Source organism: Lissotriton vulgaris, chromosome 10, assembly GCF_964263255.1.
Source record: "Lissotriton vulgaris chromosome 10, aLisVul1.2, whole genome shotgun sequence".
Classification (NCBI taxonomy): Eukaryota; Metazoa; Chordata; class Amphibia; order Caudata; family Salamandridae; genus Lissotriton; species Lissotriton vulgaris.
Window position 1 is genome coordinate 1005909956 of NC_141698.1, and position 13211 is coordinate 1005923166.

General features: G+C 44.3%; 1 protein-coding gene across 3 annotated transcripts in view; it reads right to left on the reverse strand.

The window, feature by feature from the left end:
- Positions 1–7288: 7288 nt before the first annotated feature.
- Positions 7289–13211, reverse strand: part of LOC147689146 (Krueppel-like factor 8) — a 664854-nt gene continuing 658931 nt past the window's right edge. For all 3 annotated transcript variants that reach the window (XM_086942040.1, XM_086942041.1, XM_086942039.1), the window contains one exon: positions 7289–8827. In XM_086942040.1, coding sequence (XP_086798166.1) covers positions 8646–8827 — 182 coding nt within the window. In that variant the 3' untranslated portion in view covers positions 7289–8645. The remainder of the gene's footprint in view (positions 8828–13211) is intronic.

The following is a 13211-nucleotide window of genomic DNA, read 5'->3' on the forward strand; positions in this document are numbered from 1 at the left end:
GGTACGGGCCCTTAATGTAGGCTGGGTCCACAGGGGCAGCTTTGTATTTTTTCTCGATTCTGGGGTTAATAACTCTAGCCCTCACAGGATCTTTAAACACTTCAGGTGCATGCTTGATGACCCCTTTTAGCATAGGCAATATAGATGTGGTCCTCTGTGAGTTATCAAAAGTGTCCATTAGGAAATCTTCTTCCACAGGGTCTGTATGTAAGTTAACTCCATGGTATTGGGCAGCTCTATATAGTCGCTGATTAAAGCCTGTTGTATCCTCAGGAGGGGAAGGCCTAGAGAGGTATACATCCTCCTGTGGAACTTGAGGGACATCTGGCGTGTTGTGATCGTCCCAGGGATCAGGGGAAGAAGGTGAACTAGGTTCCCCTAGTGCCTGTGTCATTAGAGCTATCATCATCATCATCCCTTGATGGAGGGGATGGTGTAGCAGGATGTTGTGGTGGGGGAGGTGGAGGAGAAGGTGGAGGAGGAGGTGGTGGTGTAGAAGGGATCCTGAGGGGAGATGTGGCAATGTCCCGCTTCTTAGGTGGTGGAGCCGATGAAGGCATATCCAATGGTCTCTTCTTTGAACCGAGAATGATCTGACCAGTTTTAGGGTCTTTTAGAAGTCTCTTTTGTTTAGGATCTGGTGTAAAAAGCTCTTCTGATGGAGGTTGGTCTTTCGTCGCCGACTTTTTTGGTTCGGCAGCCTTACGTCACAGATTCCGGAACAGTTTTGTGGTCTTTTGGCTTGGAACCGTGATGTTTTACAGTCTCTGTGCTTGTCTTTGGAACCGGTTGTTTTTTCGGTTCCGAAGCTTTTTTCGACTCCGAAGTGTGTGATTCCGAACTTTTAGGGAGCAGTCTTTTGCTCGGCTCTGAGTTTTTTTTTTGGAGTCGAAGGGTCGGTGCTTGTTGTTTTCGGTGCAGTGTTTGGATGTGGAGGTAGCGATTGGCACAGAGGAGGAGGGCAGTTTCTTTTTCAGTGCCGGTTACCGACTTTCGGTACCGATGGCAGACAGACTCGAGCCCGAGTCGCCCGAAGGCTTGATAGGCTTCTTTGCGGAGCCTGAGGGCGGAGCATGGGAAGCAGTGTCTCGGTATGCACCTGGGCCCGAAGGTGAGAGTGTGACCGATGCCTTTTAGGATGGTGTATGGAGTGGGTCGGGGTCGACGTCATTAATTACGACCCGCTGCGCCGGAGTGAAGTCTTCGATGTCGGAGTCCTCGGCTTCGGAGGTGCTGATGTGTTCCTCGACCCGCTCCTGTTCTGGTACGTCGCTGCTGTCTTGGAAGATGTTGTCGGGAATGGATGTCGACGAGCGAGCCATTGTTCTTTGAGCTCGACGATCCCGAATGGTCTTCTTGGAGCGGAAAGAGGCACAAGCTGCACAGTCTCTAGCCTTGTGCTCCGGTGAAAGGCAGAGGTTACACACCTCATGCAGATCGGTGTGGGGAAACTTCGACCCACATTGAGGACACTTCTTGAATTGAGTCCTTTCCATGAGCCAGATGCCACGGCCCAGGTAGGCCTGAAGGCCCTCGTCGACTATCAGAATCGAGGACTTCGAAGTTGAAGAGATGCACGATGACTGGGGTTCGCGATCGAAAACAATACCGTAGAAAGGGTGAAGGATTGCGCGTCGAAAGTTGTATCAGTAAAGGCACCAAACTGGAGTGCGATAAACACATCCGAACCCGATGGTGAAAAAAAACAATCTGAAGATGGAGCCGATGCCCATGCGCACTATCATCCACAGGAGGAGTCACCTATCTTGTGACTTCTAAAGACTTCTCCAAGACAAAAACAAGTGCAAAAACAACCGGGGCCAACACCAGATGGCGATCTGTGCATAGTGTGTGTGATCTGCAGCTCATATGCCTCAAACATTGATTTTGCTACAAGAATTTTGTTTTTGGTTTCTTTTTGGTCTCTAATATGAAGATGTAAAATGTTATGGTCGACATTATTAACTTTAATGTTAATTATATTTTTGGTTACGGACTCCTCTGGGAAATGTTTCACAACATATAACAAGTGATGCTGAAAATGGAAATAATCATACGGAATTTGGAATACCAGTACATGAAAAGCATTTAGTAAGTTGTTCTAGAGATATACATGGATGATCGGAAAATATGTGACTATCTTGCAGGTCAGTTTTTGCTCCATGTGTACTTTTCGTCCTAGGTCAGCTGGGGAAAGGGCAAGGTAGGAACAACTTGAGCTTTCCTACTCGCTCCCCTGCAATGTGTTTGTTGCCATCTTTAATTATGAGGATTTTCTTTCTCCAAACCGGACTAATTTTAATGTGACAATAGAAAATGTATTCATTTGTGACAATTACAAAAAACTGTGGCAAGTATCTAAGATAGCACAAATCAATGCTGAAACTAATAAGGATGCTGCTTATTCATGTTTAATGAGTAAGAAAGAACTTGTTTCTATTTTGGAATGTAATGAGAGGTATAAAACTAGTAAGAACTCAAGAAGAACATGAGATTGCTATGGAAGAGCTCAAAGAAGAAGAATTTAGGTTTTTGAGTTTAGACCCAAGATAGAGGATGGAATGAAAAAGGAGAGGTGAAATGTGTATGGTATGGTGTAGTCCGATGGAGGTAAGATGGAGTTTGTTGGTTAAAGAACAGGGGACAAAACCTATGAACAAAGTGGGGAGTTTCTAATTGGACTAATGAGGGAAATTTGTGTTTTTGGGAAGGCTGCTTATTTTAATTTGCCAAAGAATTGCATAGGTTTGTGTTATCTGGCCTTGGTTTTCCTAGAGTTTCTAACGTCCAAGAATTGAACAAGGAACATAGTTTAGAAGAACAAAGAGGTGTTTTGGGCAAGTGATTCTGAGCATACTAGGCGCTATTATCTCTCCTATGAGAATAGCTGTGAACGATGTGAAGATTAGATGTTTGTCTAGAATTGTAGATAGTCTTTTAATGGATACAGCAGGGTATTTTCACGCTCGTGAATGTAGAAGTGTTGTCAATTAATGCAATGATGAGGCAGGACCGTCTCGCCTAAGATTTCATCTTGGCAAAGGAGGGTAGAGTCTGTAAGGTAATTGGAGCAAAGAAGTGTTGTACTTATTTCCCACATTATACTGGAAAGATTGATTCACACATTACTAACATAACTAATCTGACATATGCTATCAAATATTTGGAAAATCCAGGTGTCTCGGAAACCTTAGTGTCATGGATAATTAATTTGGGTAATGGTTTTGGGAAAGCAGGAGAATGGCCACGTATTTTTAGTGATGGAGTTCTGTAAGCTGTTTAAACACCAATAATAATAAATGTGATTTGTGCAATTTCTTTATTCTTCTTATTAAAACTAATAAGGTGTTCAGTATGATAATAAGAAGGAAAACAAACATGGTGAGGTAAAGTCTCAACAAAAAAACAACAGAGGATTATTTTGGATTGGACGATTATCTGAACCGAACATTCCAACAGATGAGATGAATGGAGAGGGATGCCTGTAGAATTAAAAAGCTGAGGACTTCAAAAGACTAATGCTTGAATTAGTAAAATTATTAATAGAGTTTTAGTGATTATTAAAATAAATCAGAGGGAGAGAACTGCGAAGGCTTTTTCAATTATGAAAAATGTGCAAATATTGTGTACAAATTAATTTAGAAAGGATTTAATTTAATGGTGTATAGGGTTGTAACAGAGAGACTGATGAAGCTGCAACTGAAAGACGTGACCTAGGTCACTTAGAAGTGTAAATAATGTATGTGGTCTTGTAAAGCGCACTGCTGCCCTGAGGCGTCGTGGCGCTGTAGACCGCTGGGGAACCCGTCCTTCCTATCCCAGTGAGATGGTCCCTACTGGGTATCTCCAAGGTGAAACCAGGCATCCCCGGCGAATGTGGGGGGCCGTTGTAGAGATGAGGCAAGCTAATGCCCAGAGTTGCCGAGTGTGATCCCTGGTTAGAGTAGGCACCGAGGCGAGAATTATCGAGTCCACTGACCCTGGTCCACGACCCTGCCGCGTCGGGAACTGAACCCTGGTCCTGGGCCGTTCTCTGCTTCCGGGTCTGCCGCCTCTAACCAGTGAGCCACACCACATGCAATAAGCAATTGTTCCACATTTTCACGTAGTATTCCATTATTATAAAATGTATACAGTTTTCCAAAATTCTGTTCAACGTCTCCTGCTTATTACCTCTTCTAATCAGTGTTCCGCTGCTAAGCCTTCACTCCCCTTGTTTTTGTGAAGCATTGAGTCAATGACATTGACATACTTGTGATGCACAATATTTTGTTAGAAAGCGAGTATTGTGAATGTGGCTTCCATGATGCAGCTCAAGTCTAATTTTCCAGGACTTCAGCTTGAAGTTCCACTGAAGACGTGTTAGCTCTATAAGATATTGTTCAAGAAATGTTTCATTAGTATTATACATCTCCCGAGTGCAGTTGCTGAGGAAGCAAGCAGAAGATTTCCCTTACCTTAAGAAATGGGCTAGTGTTTACATAATTGTGTAGTTTTAACTATTACATTGTTGTACCTGATTTTTCGTATGTGACCCAAACTATGATCACACCATGCAGAATTTTCAGAATCTTCTGTGACTGTATTTTGTGTTTCATGGGTTAACTTTGCCATTTTTCTCGTAAGTGACCCGTCATGCCGTTGGTGCTCTTCACAAGTCTGACACATACATTTTTTATTTAGAATATGCCTAACCGGGGAATTTTGATTTTGCATTTATCTCTGCTTCTGTATTGGGCCTTCATGGCAATTCATGCATTTCTCATCTGTACCGCCTTTTAGATTATCTGCGAAAAACACCCATTTTACTAACTTTAAAACTCTGTCTGCAGCGAACATTTATTCCATTCAACTCTGCAAAATTGTGTTTTCCTTGATGCAGAGTGTAGTTTCGTATGACTAGATGACCTGGAGATTCTGGAGTAGGATTATAATGGTAAATATTGGGGTGATCAAATTTTGGGGTTAAGATGATTATTGGGATTTGGCTCCCACAAGGTCAGAATGGGCTTCACAGAAGAAAGGCTTAGCAAAAGAATGGCAGTTTCAAGAAGTGGTTAACATCTAATTTTATTATTAAAGGGGCTTTGTGATGGTCTGCGTTACTCTGATATGCTTCCGATAGATGAAAAACAATCAGCACCCCTCAAAATTTCATGAAATTAGGTCATAAAAGTTCAGAGAAAGGGGAGTTCTCTTTTAGAAGAAGCAGCTGTTATTCACCATGAGACTGTCCTTCATATAGGTTAGGAATGCCACCTGGCCAGTATTTAACTTGATGGCTAGTACTTTCCCGGTAACACTGGTAAAATTATGGGGAAAACAACAAATGACAATATTCTTTTTCCATTTGAAATATAAGTGTAAAACCACAAATAGAATAAGCGTAAAATACTTAAAACATATTTTAGAGATGTCTAAATTATTCCCCAAAACTATCAAAGAAAATAAATGCCAAATTTCAATGTTCAAAATTAATAACCAGGACTTTACACAAAATATTATTCCAGTACTTTACAGAATTTTAACACACAAACTCATCTATTACTAGTATTTCTAAATCAGATAGTTAGCCAGGCACTAGTAAGATACATTTTGCATAGAGTACTAACTAGTACCCTGGGTGTTCATTTCACATCATTGCAAGAATGTAAATATCCATCTTACTGCAGCAAGGCCCATTAATTCACTTTAAGCCGTAAGACCCATCCCTTTGTTATCATCACCTCCCACATTCACGAGCAGACACTGACATCCTTTTAACAAGCCCTCCCCCTTGGCAATCAATCATTCCCTCCGAATCTGTGGCATTTTAGACCAATACCAAACCTGATACATTACAGACTGGGTCACAATTACTTAAAAGGGTCTCAGAGAGAGGGTGGATCCGATTTAAGTCTATTTTGCGTTGATTTAGAGTCTCTCTGCCATGGTGTGGGACCTTGGTGAGGAGCCTTTTAGATGCTTCCTTCTTAGTGGTCATTCCTTCGTGTAGCAGTGATACTCCAAGTACGGCCCGGGGGCCCTGACCCTTACATTCGGCCCCTCTGGTGAGCAGGAGCTGCTGTTTATTTGCTGAGCTCTAATATTCAGATTTTTTTTTTTAATAAACGGACAAGCATTTATTAACCTGCAAAAAAATGCTTGCCCATTTATTTAACATTTCTTTAGACCTACTTAGACAATCTCTGACCCACCCAGGCCACCTACCTCCACCCTGCTGGCATCAGTGCAGCCCTCGGACACACCGCAGACCATACTTAGCGGCCCCTGAGCAAATGTTTGTGAGTACCCATGATCTAGAGACACTTACCAAGATTTCCCTCACCACTCGTATCCCCAGCGGATACCCACACAAGACTCATTAATTACTTTTATCAGTCATAATATGTTGTATTATGGTTTTTAGGTTATGTTATTATCATCTTTATTACTATTATTATTACTTTGTATTAGCATAATTGGATAGTGTATACAGTCAAATATATTGTATTCGTTTGTTTTAAAAGGACAAACTCTCCATAATGCTTTTAAACTCAATTTATGAATGTCCATTTCTAGCACATCTGGAATGATGTGTTAGCTCTTATATGTTCTTATTTTTGTTTGCTTTTTTTGTCAAAGTAAGAAAAGTCAATAAAGGTTGTTGGAAACAAAAAAGGGCCTGAGAGAGCATTTAACAGACCTGGGCTCCCAACCAGTTCTTTGAAAACTTTGGATCAGTGGTGGCATGAAATGGCTTGTTGAGAAACTGAAAACCGTATGCTGCCCCAGTGGCTCTGGTGTAGGTGATGAGGCTCAAGGGACAAGTAGGGGAACAGGTGATCCCCTAATGGAAAGAAACCACCTGTAAGGTCCTTCTACACAGGAAATGTTGAGGCTAAAACTGATGATTACATAGAGTAGTGCAATTGTTACATATCAGTACGAGTAATTTTTCAGCTTGATGAGTTTTCTGGATCCACATGCTATGCATTATTCCGCTGTCTAGTACTTGGGTCCAAAAAGTCTCTTGGGCATCAACCATTAGGTGGACGGACCCCTCCCTCTATGATGTAAGATGCAGCTTGGGAAGCCTTTGTTTCTTGATCTACTTACCGATCAGCAAAAATTACTGGCAAACAATAGTACAAGTGGTCCATGTGTCATCCTCGAGAGCTGGTCCGTATGGTGTCGGAAATATTAGAAGTGATTACAGTTTTGGTGCTCACTTACACCACATAAAAAGAAAAAGTAGCAGAAAGGCATAAAAAACTAAAATTAAATAATCATAAAAACTCTTGAAAGGTTTGTGTCCAGGCTTCCTTTTTTAATCTAGACATTTCTTTATTTCCAAAGTTATGATTGCAGAATGAGTGGAAACGCCCACCCACCAACAATCCTCACGCCTCCCACCGTCTCTACATATGTGCTCCACATTTATCACAGTCTCGTGTTACACAGAAATGCCAGTTTCCCTGGCAAGCAGAGCGGCCTTCTTAAAACAGGACCAACAGCCAAAAGTGTATCTTGCTTTATTCCCATACACTGGGCCATCACACAGCCGAGACACAGAGGTCACTTTTGAGTCCTTGTGTTTTCCACCACTTTGGGGTGACAGAAGGGTAGGTGAGGGCCAAGGTGGAAGAGGGAAAGGGTAGGAGAGACCTTTTTTTTTTAAAGAGACCCTTGTAAACTGTCCCGCTGCTCAAAGTGCATAAATTCACATGTGGGATTTGATGGAGAGGCAAGACGGTGATGGCCCACGCCATCTAATACATGTCTACATGGTACCATAAACCCTGGAGAACAGACGACAAACCCCCTTTCACAAATATTGCAGCAGCTTGCCTGGCAATTCCACATACAATCCCACTCCCTTCCCACCCTCGAACCACCCTCCACCCTTTATACTCAGTCCACAACAAAAGAAGAAGAATTTATTAAATGAAAGTCAATTTGGCAAAAAAAGTTTTCATTTATTCTCCTGATGCACTGAGGAGGTCCATCACAGGCGTGCATTTTGTGTCCTTTGAATGTCAAATTTCTGTGCTTTTTTTTTCCACTGGCCAAAGCCCTGGCGGGTACTTGGTGGCAGTCCAGGGGGTTTCTGTGCGTGCAAACGCGAGCGACAGTGCATGTGTCCGTAACAACCGCTCACTATGCCCTCAATGGCTGCCACCGTTGTCCCTTCAGTTCAGGCGTACTCCAGGCCTTACACTTTTGTGTATTTGTTCGATGACAGAAATGCTTGACATGTGTGATGAAAAAAGTAAGCATGTCTAAGGAATACTGCGATTTTTTGTTTTCCAGTCATCCTGGAGCCCTGAGGGAGGGAAGAGAGAAAGGAAATAAAGAACAAAATAAGAAAAAAAAGAGGAATTGAAAGAGAGAAAGGAACTGAGTGAATTCACAGTCTGCAAAGTCCATTGTTCTGTTTTTTCAGAATTAAAAAAAAAAACATGTCTGCTCAAATTTGAGGGCAACCATGGGTGCCAGGTTGGAATTCAGCCAGTGATTGGCTGAATCATGCCGGGGAGTGGGAGGGCCATCGGTTGGACTTGGACCAACCACGGTGGGCCTCCTGTGCGGTCTCCCCATCTCTCCTCCTCTCTGTTCTTCTCTCGTCCTCTCTTCGCCTCTCCCGAGCGCCGGGGACGACCCGCTCACATCATGACGTGTCGACGGCGGTGCAGCGCCAGGTGGTCGGATCGCGAGAAGCTGCGGTCGCAGTCCATGCAGCGGAACGGCTTGATACCCGTGTGCTTACGGAAATGCCTGGTGAGCTCGTCAGAACGTGCAAACTTCCAGGTGCAACCGTCCCAGGTGCACTTGTAGGGCTTCTCCCCTGCAGGAGGCAAGGAGGCAGAGAAGAGGTTAGCACACTGCTTGATGGATTCAGTTACAGATTTGCTGCATGGTGCATAGTTCAGCTATAATTAGGCAGATATATAAAGTTGAATTAATGAGAACAATTCAAAAAAATTAAGAGAAAAAAAATGCCTACCTGTAACACTGATTTTGCAACTTGTGCCACGTGCAACACACCCGCCTCCCCACCAGGTAGGAAAATGCCATTAAGTCTGAGCTGATGTCAGTAGCGGCTGGTGACTTTAGAAAGTGGAGACGTTTAAGTCACCAGGCAAGCTGAACTTTACACGATAACTTCACATTATTTCAATACTTTATTTGTGGGGATGGAAGGTGCGCGTGCACAAACAGATACATTTCAACACCAGTCAGCCGTTCAATTTACTGCCGCGGGGCTCGTTCGTACATTGTTTGTTTTATATAGCCGGAACATAACGACGTTTTTTGAGCGCTTTAACTGTGCAAAAGTTACGTTACACAAGAGTACATTAATTTTTTAGGTAGGAGATTAAGTGATTTGCCTATAATTGAAGGATGTTGAGCCAAAGCCGAGACCGCAGCAACAAGGAGGGCGATGCCGAAGATAGTACTGTTTACAGCTGACTCGTCACACTCCGTTTTGCAGTTATTTAGGGGAAAGAGAACCTGTTCTGCAGCAGTGAAATGGATGACTGACTAGTGCGGCTCACCGTCGCATGGACAGTCTAATGGATGTGATTGAAGCGATCTCAGAGCAAAAAGGACTGGAGCAGGCATGGCACTGATGTTTAGAGCACGCGCCGGTACAAGGAAGTGTCTCTCCACTGGAGTAGCAATAGAACTATACCGCCACACGAGGGAAGCATGTACCAGAACCACAGACTGGCTTTCCTGTTGACTTCTACCTCCCAACCATTGATGACAACATGAGGATGGGAGGAGCCAACTACCCAAAACCACCCACTCCTACCAGAGTCAGCCAGTCCTGCCCCAGCTTTCGATTCTTGACAGAGACCCTTGAATGGCACGTACAAAGTCGCTCCCACAAAGCAAAAACAAAAACACAAAACAAGCATTGGAAATGCAATAGGTCTCGCATTAGAAAAGTTGGAGCTGTTGGTCTTGTAAATGACAAATATTTTATTTATGTCTTGGTTTTTAAAATAGCTAAATTGATAGCTTTGTCATTTACAATGCCAATAGTTATAACTTTCGCGAATGTGACACCTATAGCATTTGTAATGCAACATGTTTTGTATTTACGTGACTTAGATGGCAGCTCTGGTCGTTAGGCCACATCTCTAGAGAGATGTACGAAGTACTGAGGAAGACAAGATAAACTGCACTTCAATAATGATGTCAAAATTAAGTTAGTACCTCTTTGATCGTTTTACTGCAAAATTGTGAAAATTAAGAGACTCTAGTTCAGAGCAGTTCGAATTTAGCTGTAGGACAAGGCAACCCAAGAAGTGCCAGTGCAAAGTGTTGGAAGTAACTGTGGCCAAGCATCTACTGTAAACAGAGGCCACGTTGTCAGTAAACATGGGAAAATATGTAGCCTGGCCCAACATTAAAAGTGTTGCAGTCACTGGGTGTAGGCAATTAAAAAAAACAAGTTAAACATCACACTCGGCCCATTTTGAGTGTTTCTACTTCTCTAGGCAAAGTGCCAGTGCAGTCCCATTCAAATTTGATTTGCTGCAGAATCAATTTTGATCTAATTAATACTATGTTTGTGTGGGGGGGTGTTGTGTGTGGGGTTGTGTGTGTGGGGGGGTTGTGTGTGGGGTTGTGTGTGTGTGGGGGGGTTGTGTGTAGGGTTGTGTGTGTGTGGTTGTGTGTGTGTGGGGTTGTGCGTGTGGGAGGTTGTGTGTTTGGGGGGTTCTGTGTGGGGGGGTTGTGTGTGGAGTTGTGTGGGATTGTGTGTGTGTGTCTGGGGTTGTGTGTGTGTGTGGGGTTGTGTGTGTGGGGGGGCGTGTGTGTGGGGATGTTATGTGTGGGTGTGTGTGTGTGTGCGCGTTGGGGGTTGTGTGTGTGGGGGGGTTGTGTGTTTGTGGTTGTGTGTGTGTGTGTTTGGTTGTGTGTGTGTTTGTGTGGCAGAGTTAATTACACTCTTTCACAAACTCAAATTCCTCAATTGATAGTTCTGTAGAAAGATCAAAATACATTCTTACAAAAAGCCACATTATCCGGAGTAACCTACTAGCAAATCTCGTTTCCAAATACACAAATAAAAAGCAAATCGAGAGTGAAACTATTTAACGTCGTACAAACAGTTCTGTGACAATTAAGGGAACAAGGGGCGAGGATGTGAGCGTTGGTTAATGGCCAGATCTACCGAATTTGGAACTGGGAGACCCCGTTCGAGTCTCGGCGTCGGCTCATCATCATCCGATTGTGGGCAAATCACTAAACTGCCCGAGCCTCAAACAAAAGGATGTGTCCTTGTGTCATGTAACTGGTGCTTGTGTGAAGCGCTCGAATACCTTCGGGTCGAATTTGCTTCACATAAAACTGCAAAAAAACAGGCCAAACTATTTCTTTGTTTAAATCCCAAAATGAGGGGGGAGAGAGTATGTGTATTTGCGTGTGTGTGAGATTAGTTGGTTGAAAAATACACTAAGCCAGAATGTTCTACATTCCTTGCGATGTTTCATGGAACATTGCCAAAAGAAGATGTCACTTCCTTGAAAGTTACAGCAGTTTCATTGCTATGTTTCTATTTGTCCTGCCTCATACATTTCTAGGCCCGCTTCTGAGATTGCCCTTTAAGGGCTGAGGCATGGGTGACCAGCCTGCCGTTTCTGCTAGTGCCGGGCCTCACATTGCATCACATATTCGGCCGAAACTGCAGTGTAATTAAATGAAGCATGTTCTACTCCTGGATTTCACACAGATCACTGCAAGGCCTTCTCTGGTATGTAATGCCAGATCAGGGCGGGCGATGTGTGCCATAGCTTCCAATGAGTTTCACAATTCACTGTAAACACATGTTAACGAAATGTGAGCATACTTCGCAATGGGGGCACTAGTGTACCTTTGCAGTGACGATGGCCACATCTGCTCTGCACTACGCTGTGGCCATAACTCAAAATAAAGGATGCTCACATTTCCAGACCTGGAGCCTGATGTACCAAACATGTTTCCCCAAAATACAGACTTTGCGGGAGCTGCGCATCTATAATAGGCCTGCGTGGCTGCAGGCAGAATACAATTAGCCGTGCACTGTGCAGGTGAAATCCCGGGGGCGGGGCGCTCTAAGTACCGGGCCCGTGTGCACGAGCACCGCAGCTGCTAACGAGCCCTACGAGGGGCTCCAGTTCCGAGGCGCTAATGAGGCCACTGTGTGCAGAGTGGCACTCCAGGACGGCCACTGTGCAGACATCCTCGGGGCGCACAGTGCGACACATGGCGGGAAAAATGGTTTGGGGCAAGGACCAGGCGCTATAGGGCTTCAAAGGCAAACAGAATATGGATAATTCGGACAAAAAGTGACGTAGTGCTACTTGGGTAAAAGCGTCAGGGGGTCCAAAGGGTACACGGACCAGAAGAATAAGGCACATAAGTAGAAGGAAAAAAAACATGAGTCAGGGAGCATAGCAGAGGGGGGACAGAGAATGGCGGTCATGGAGCATGGAGAGTAGGCGCTATAAAGACCAGGAAGTAAAGTGGGGTCCACAGGTGCAAAGCAGCATAGGAACGATCGGAGCAGAGGGTGGGGCAGGGGAACCAGTCCGCATAGGTAGAAGGAAACAAAAAGACAAAGAGGAAAGGCGACTTGAGATCATGGGACCCAAGCAGCAGAGGGACGAAGGACGGCGACCGCTTTAAGGTGTAGGGCACAATTACAAATAGGCAGATGCTTCCGGAAGCATAGTGTTAATGGGCACAAGCGCACATAGGGAAAGGCATCGGGGACAAGGAAACACAGGTGGCACCGTGACATGCTGGCTGGAATAACAACAAGCAAAAAAGGAAATAAAACGAGACACGGCCTGCTGGCCGTGAAAGTGAAAGTACGGCCGGCCGGCCGTGAATAATTAGGGGAGGAGCAGCCAGGAGAGAGCAGGAGCGGAGGCGCCAAGCTGGGGAACAGATGTGCACGTGCATTTTAGCTCAATGCGCTTGCGCATTGACCTAAAAGCGCACGGGCACAGCATCAAATCGCCAGTCTAGTTAAACTCTGTTTAAGCCCCTATAGTCTTGCAAGCTCAATGCGCATGCGCATTGACAGGCGAGACCTAAAAACATTGAAACTAACTTAAATGAAGCAGCCCTCATCCTGCGAAGTCTCATCTGTATTCCTGCCTCTCTTCTCTCTCCTCCTATGAACAGTGGGGCCACGCCCCTCACACCCATGTACAGCAGCCGCAGCTGGCTGA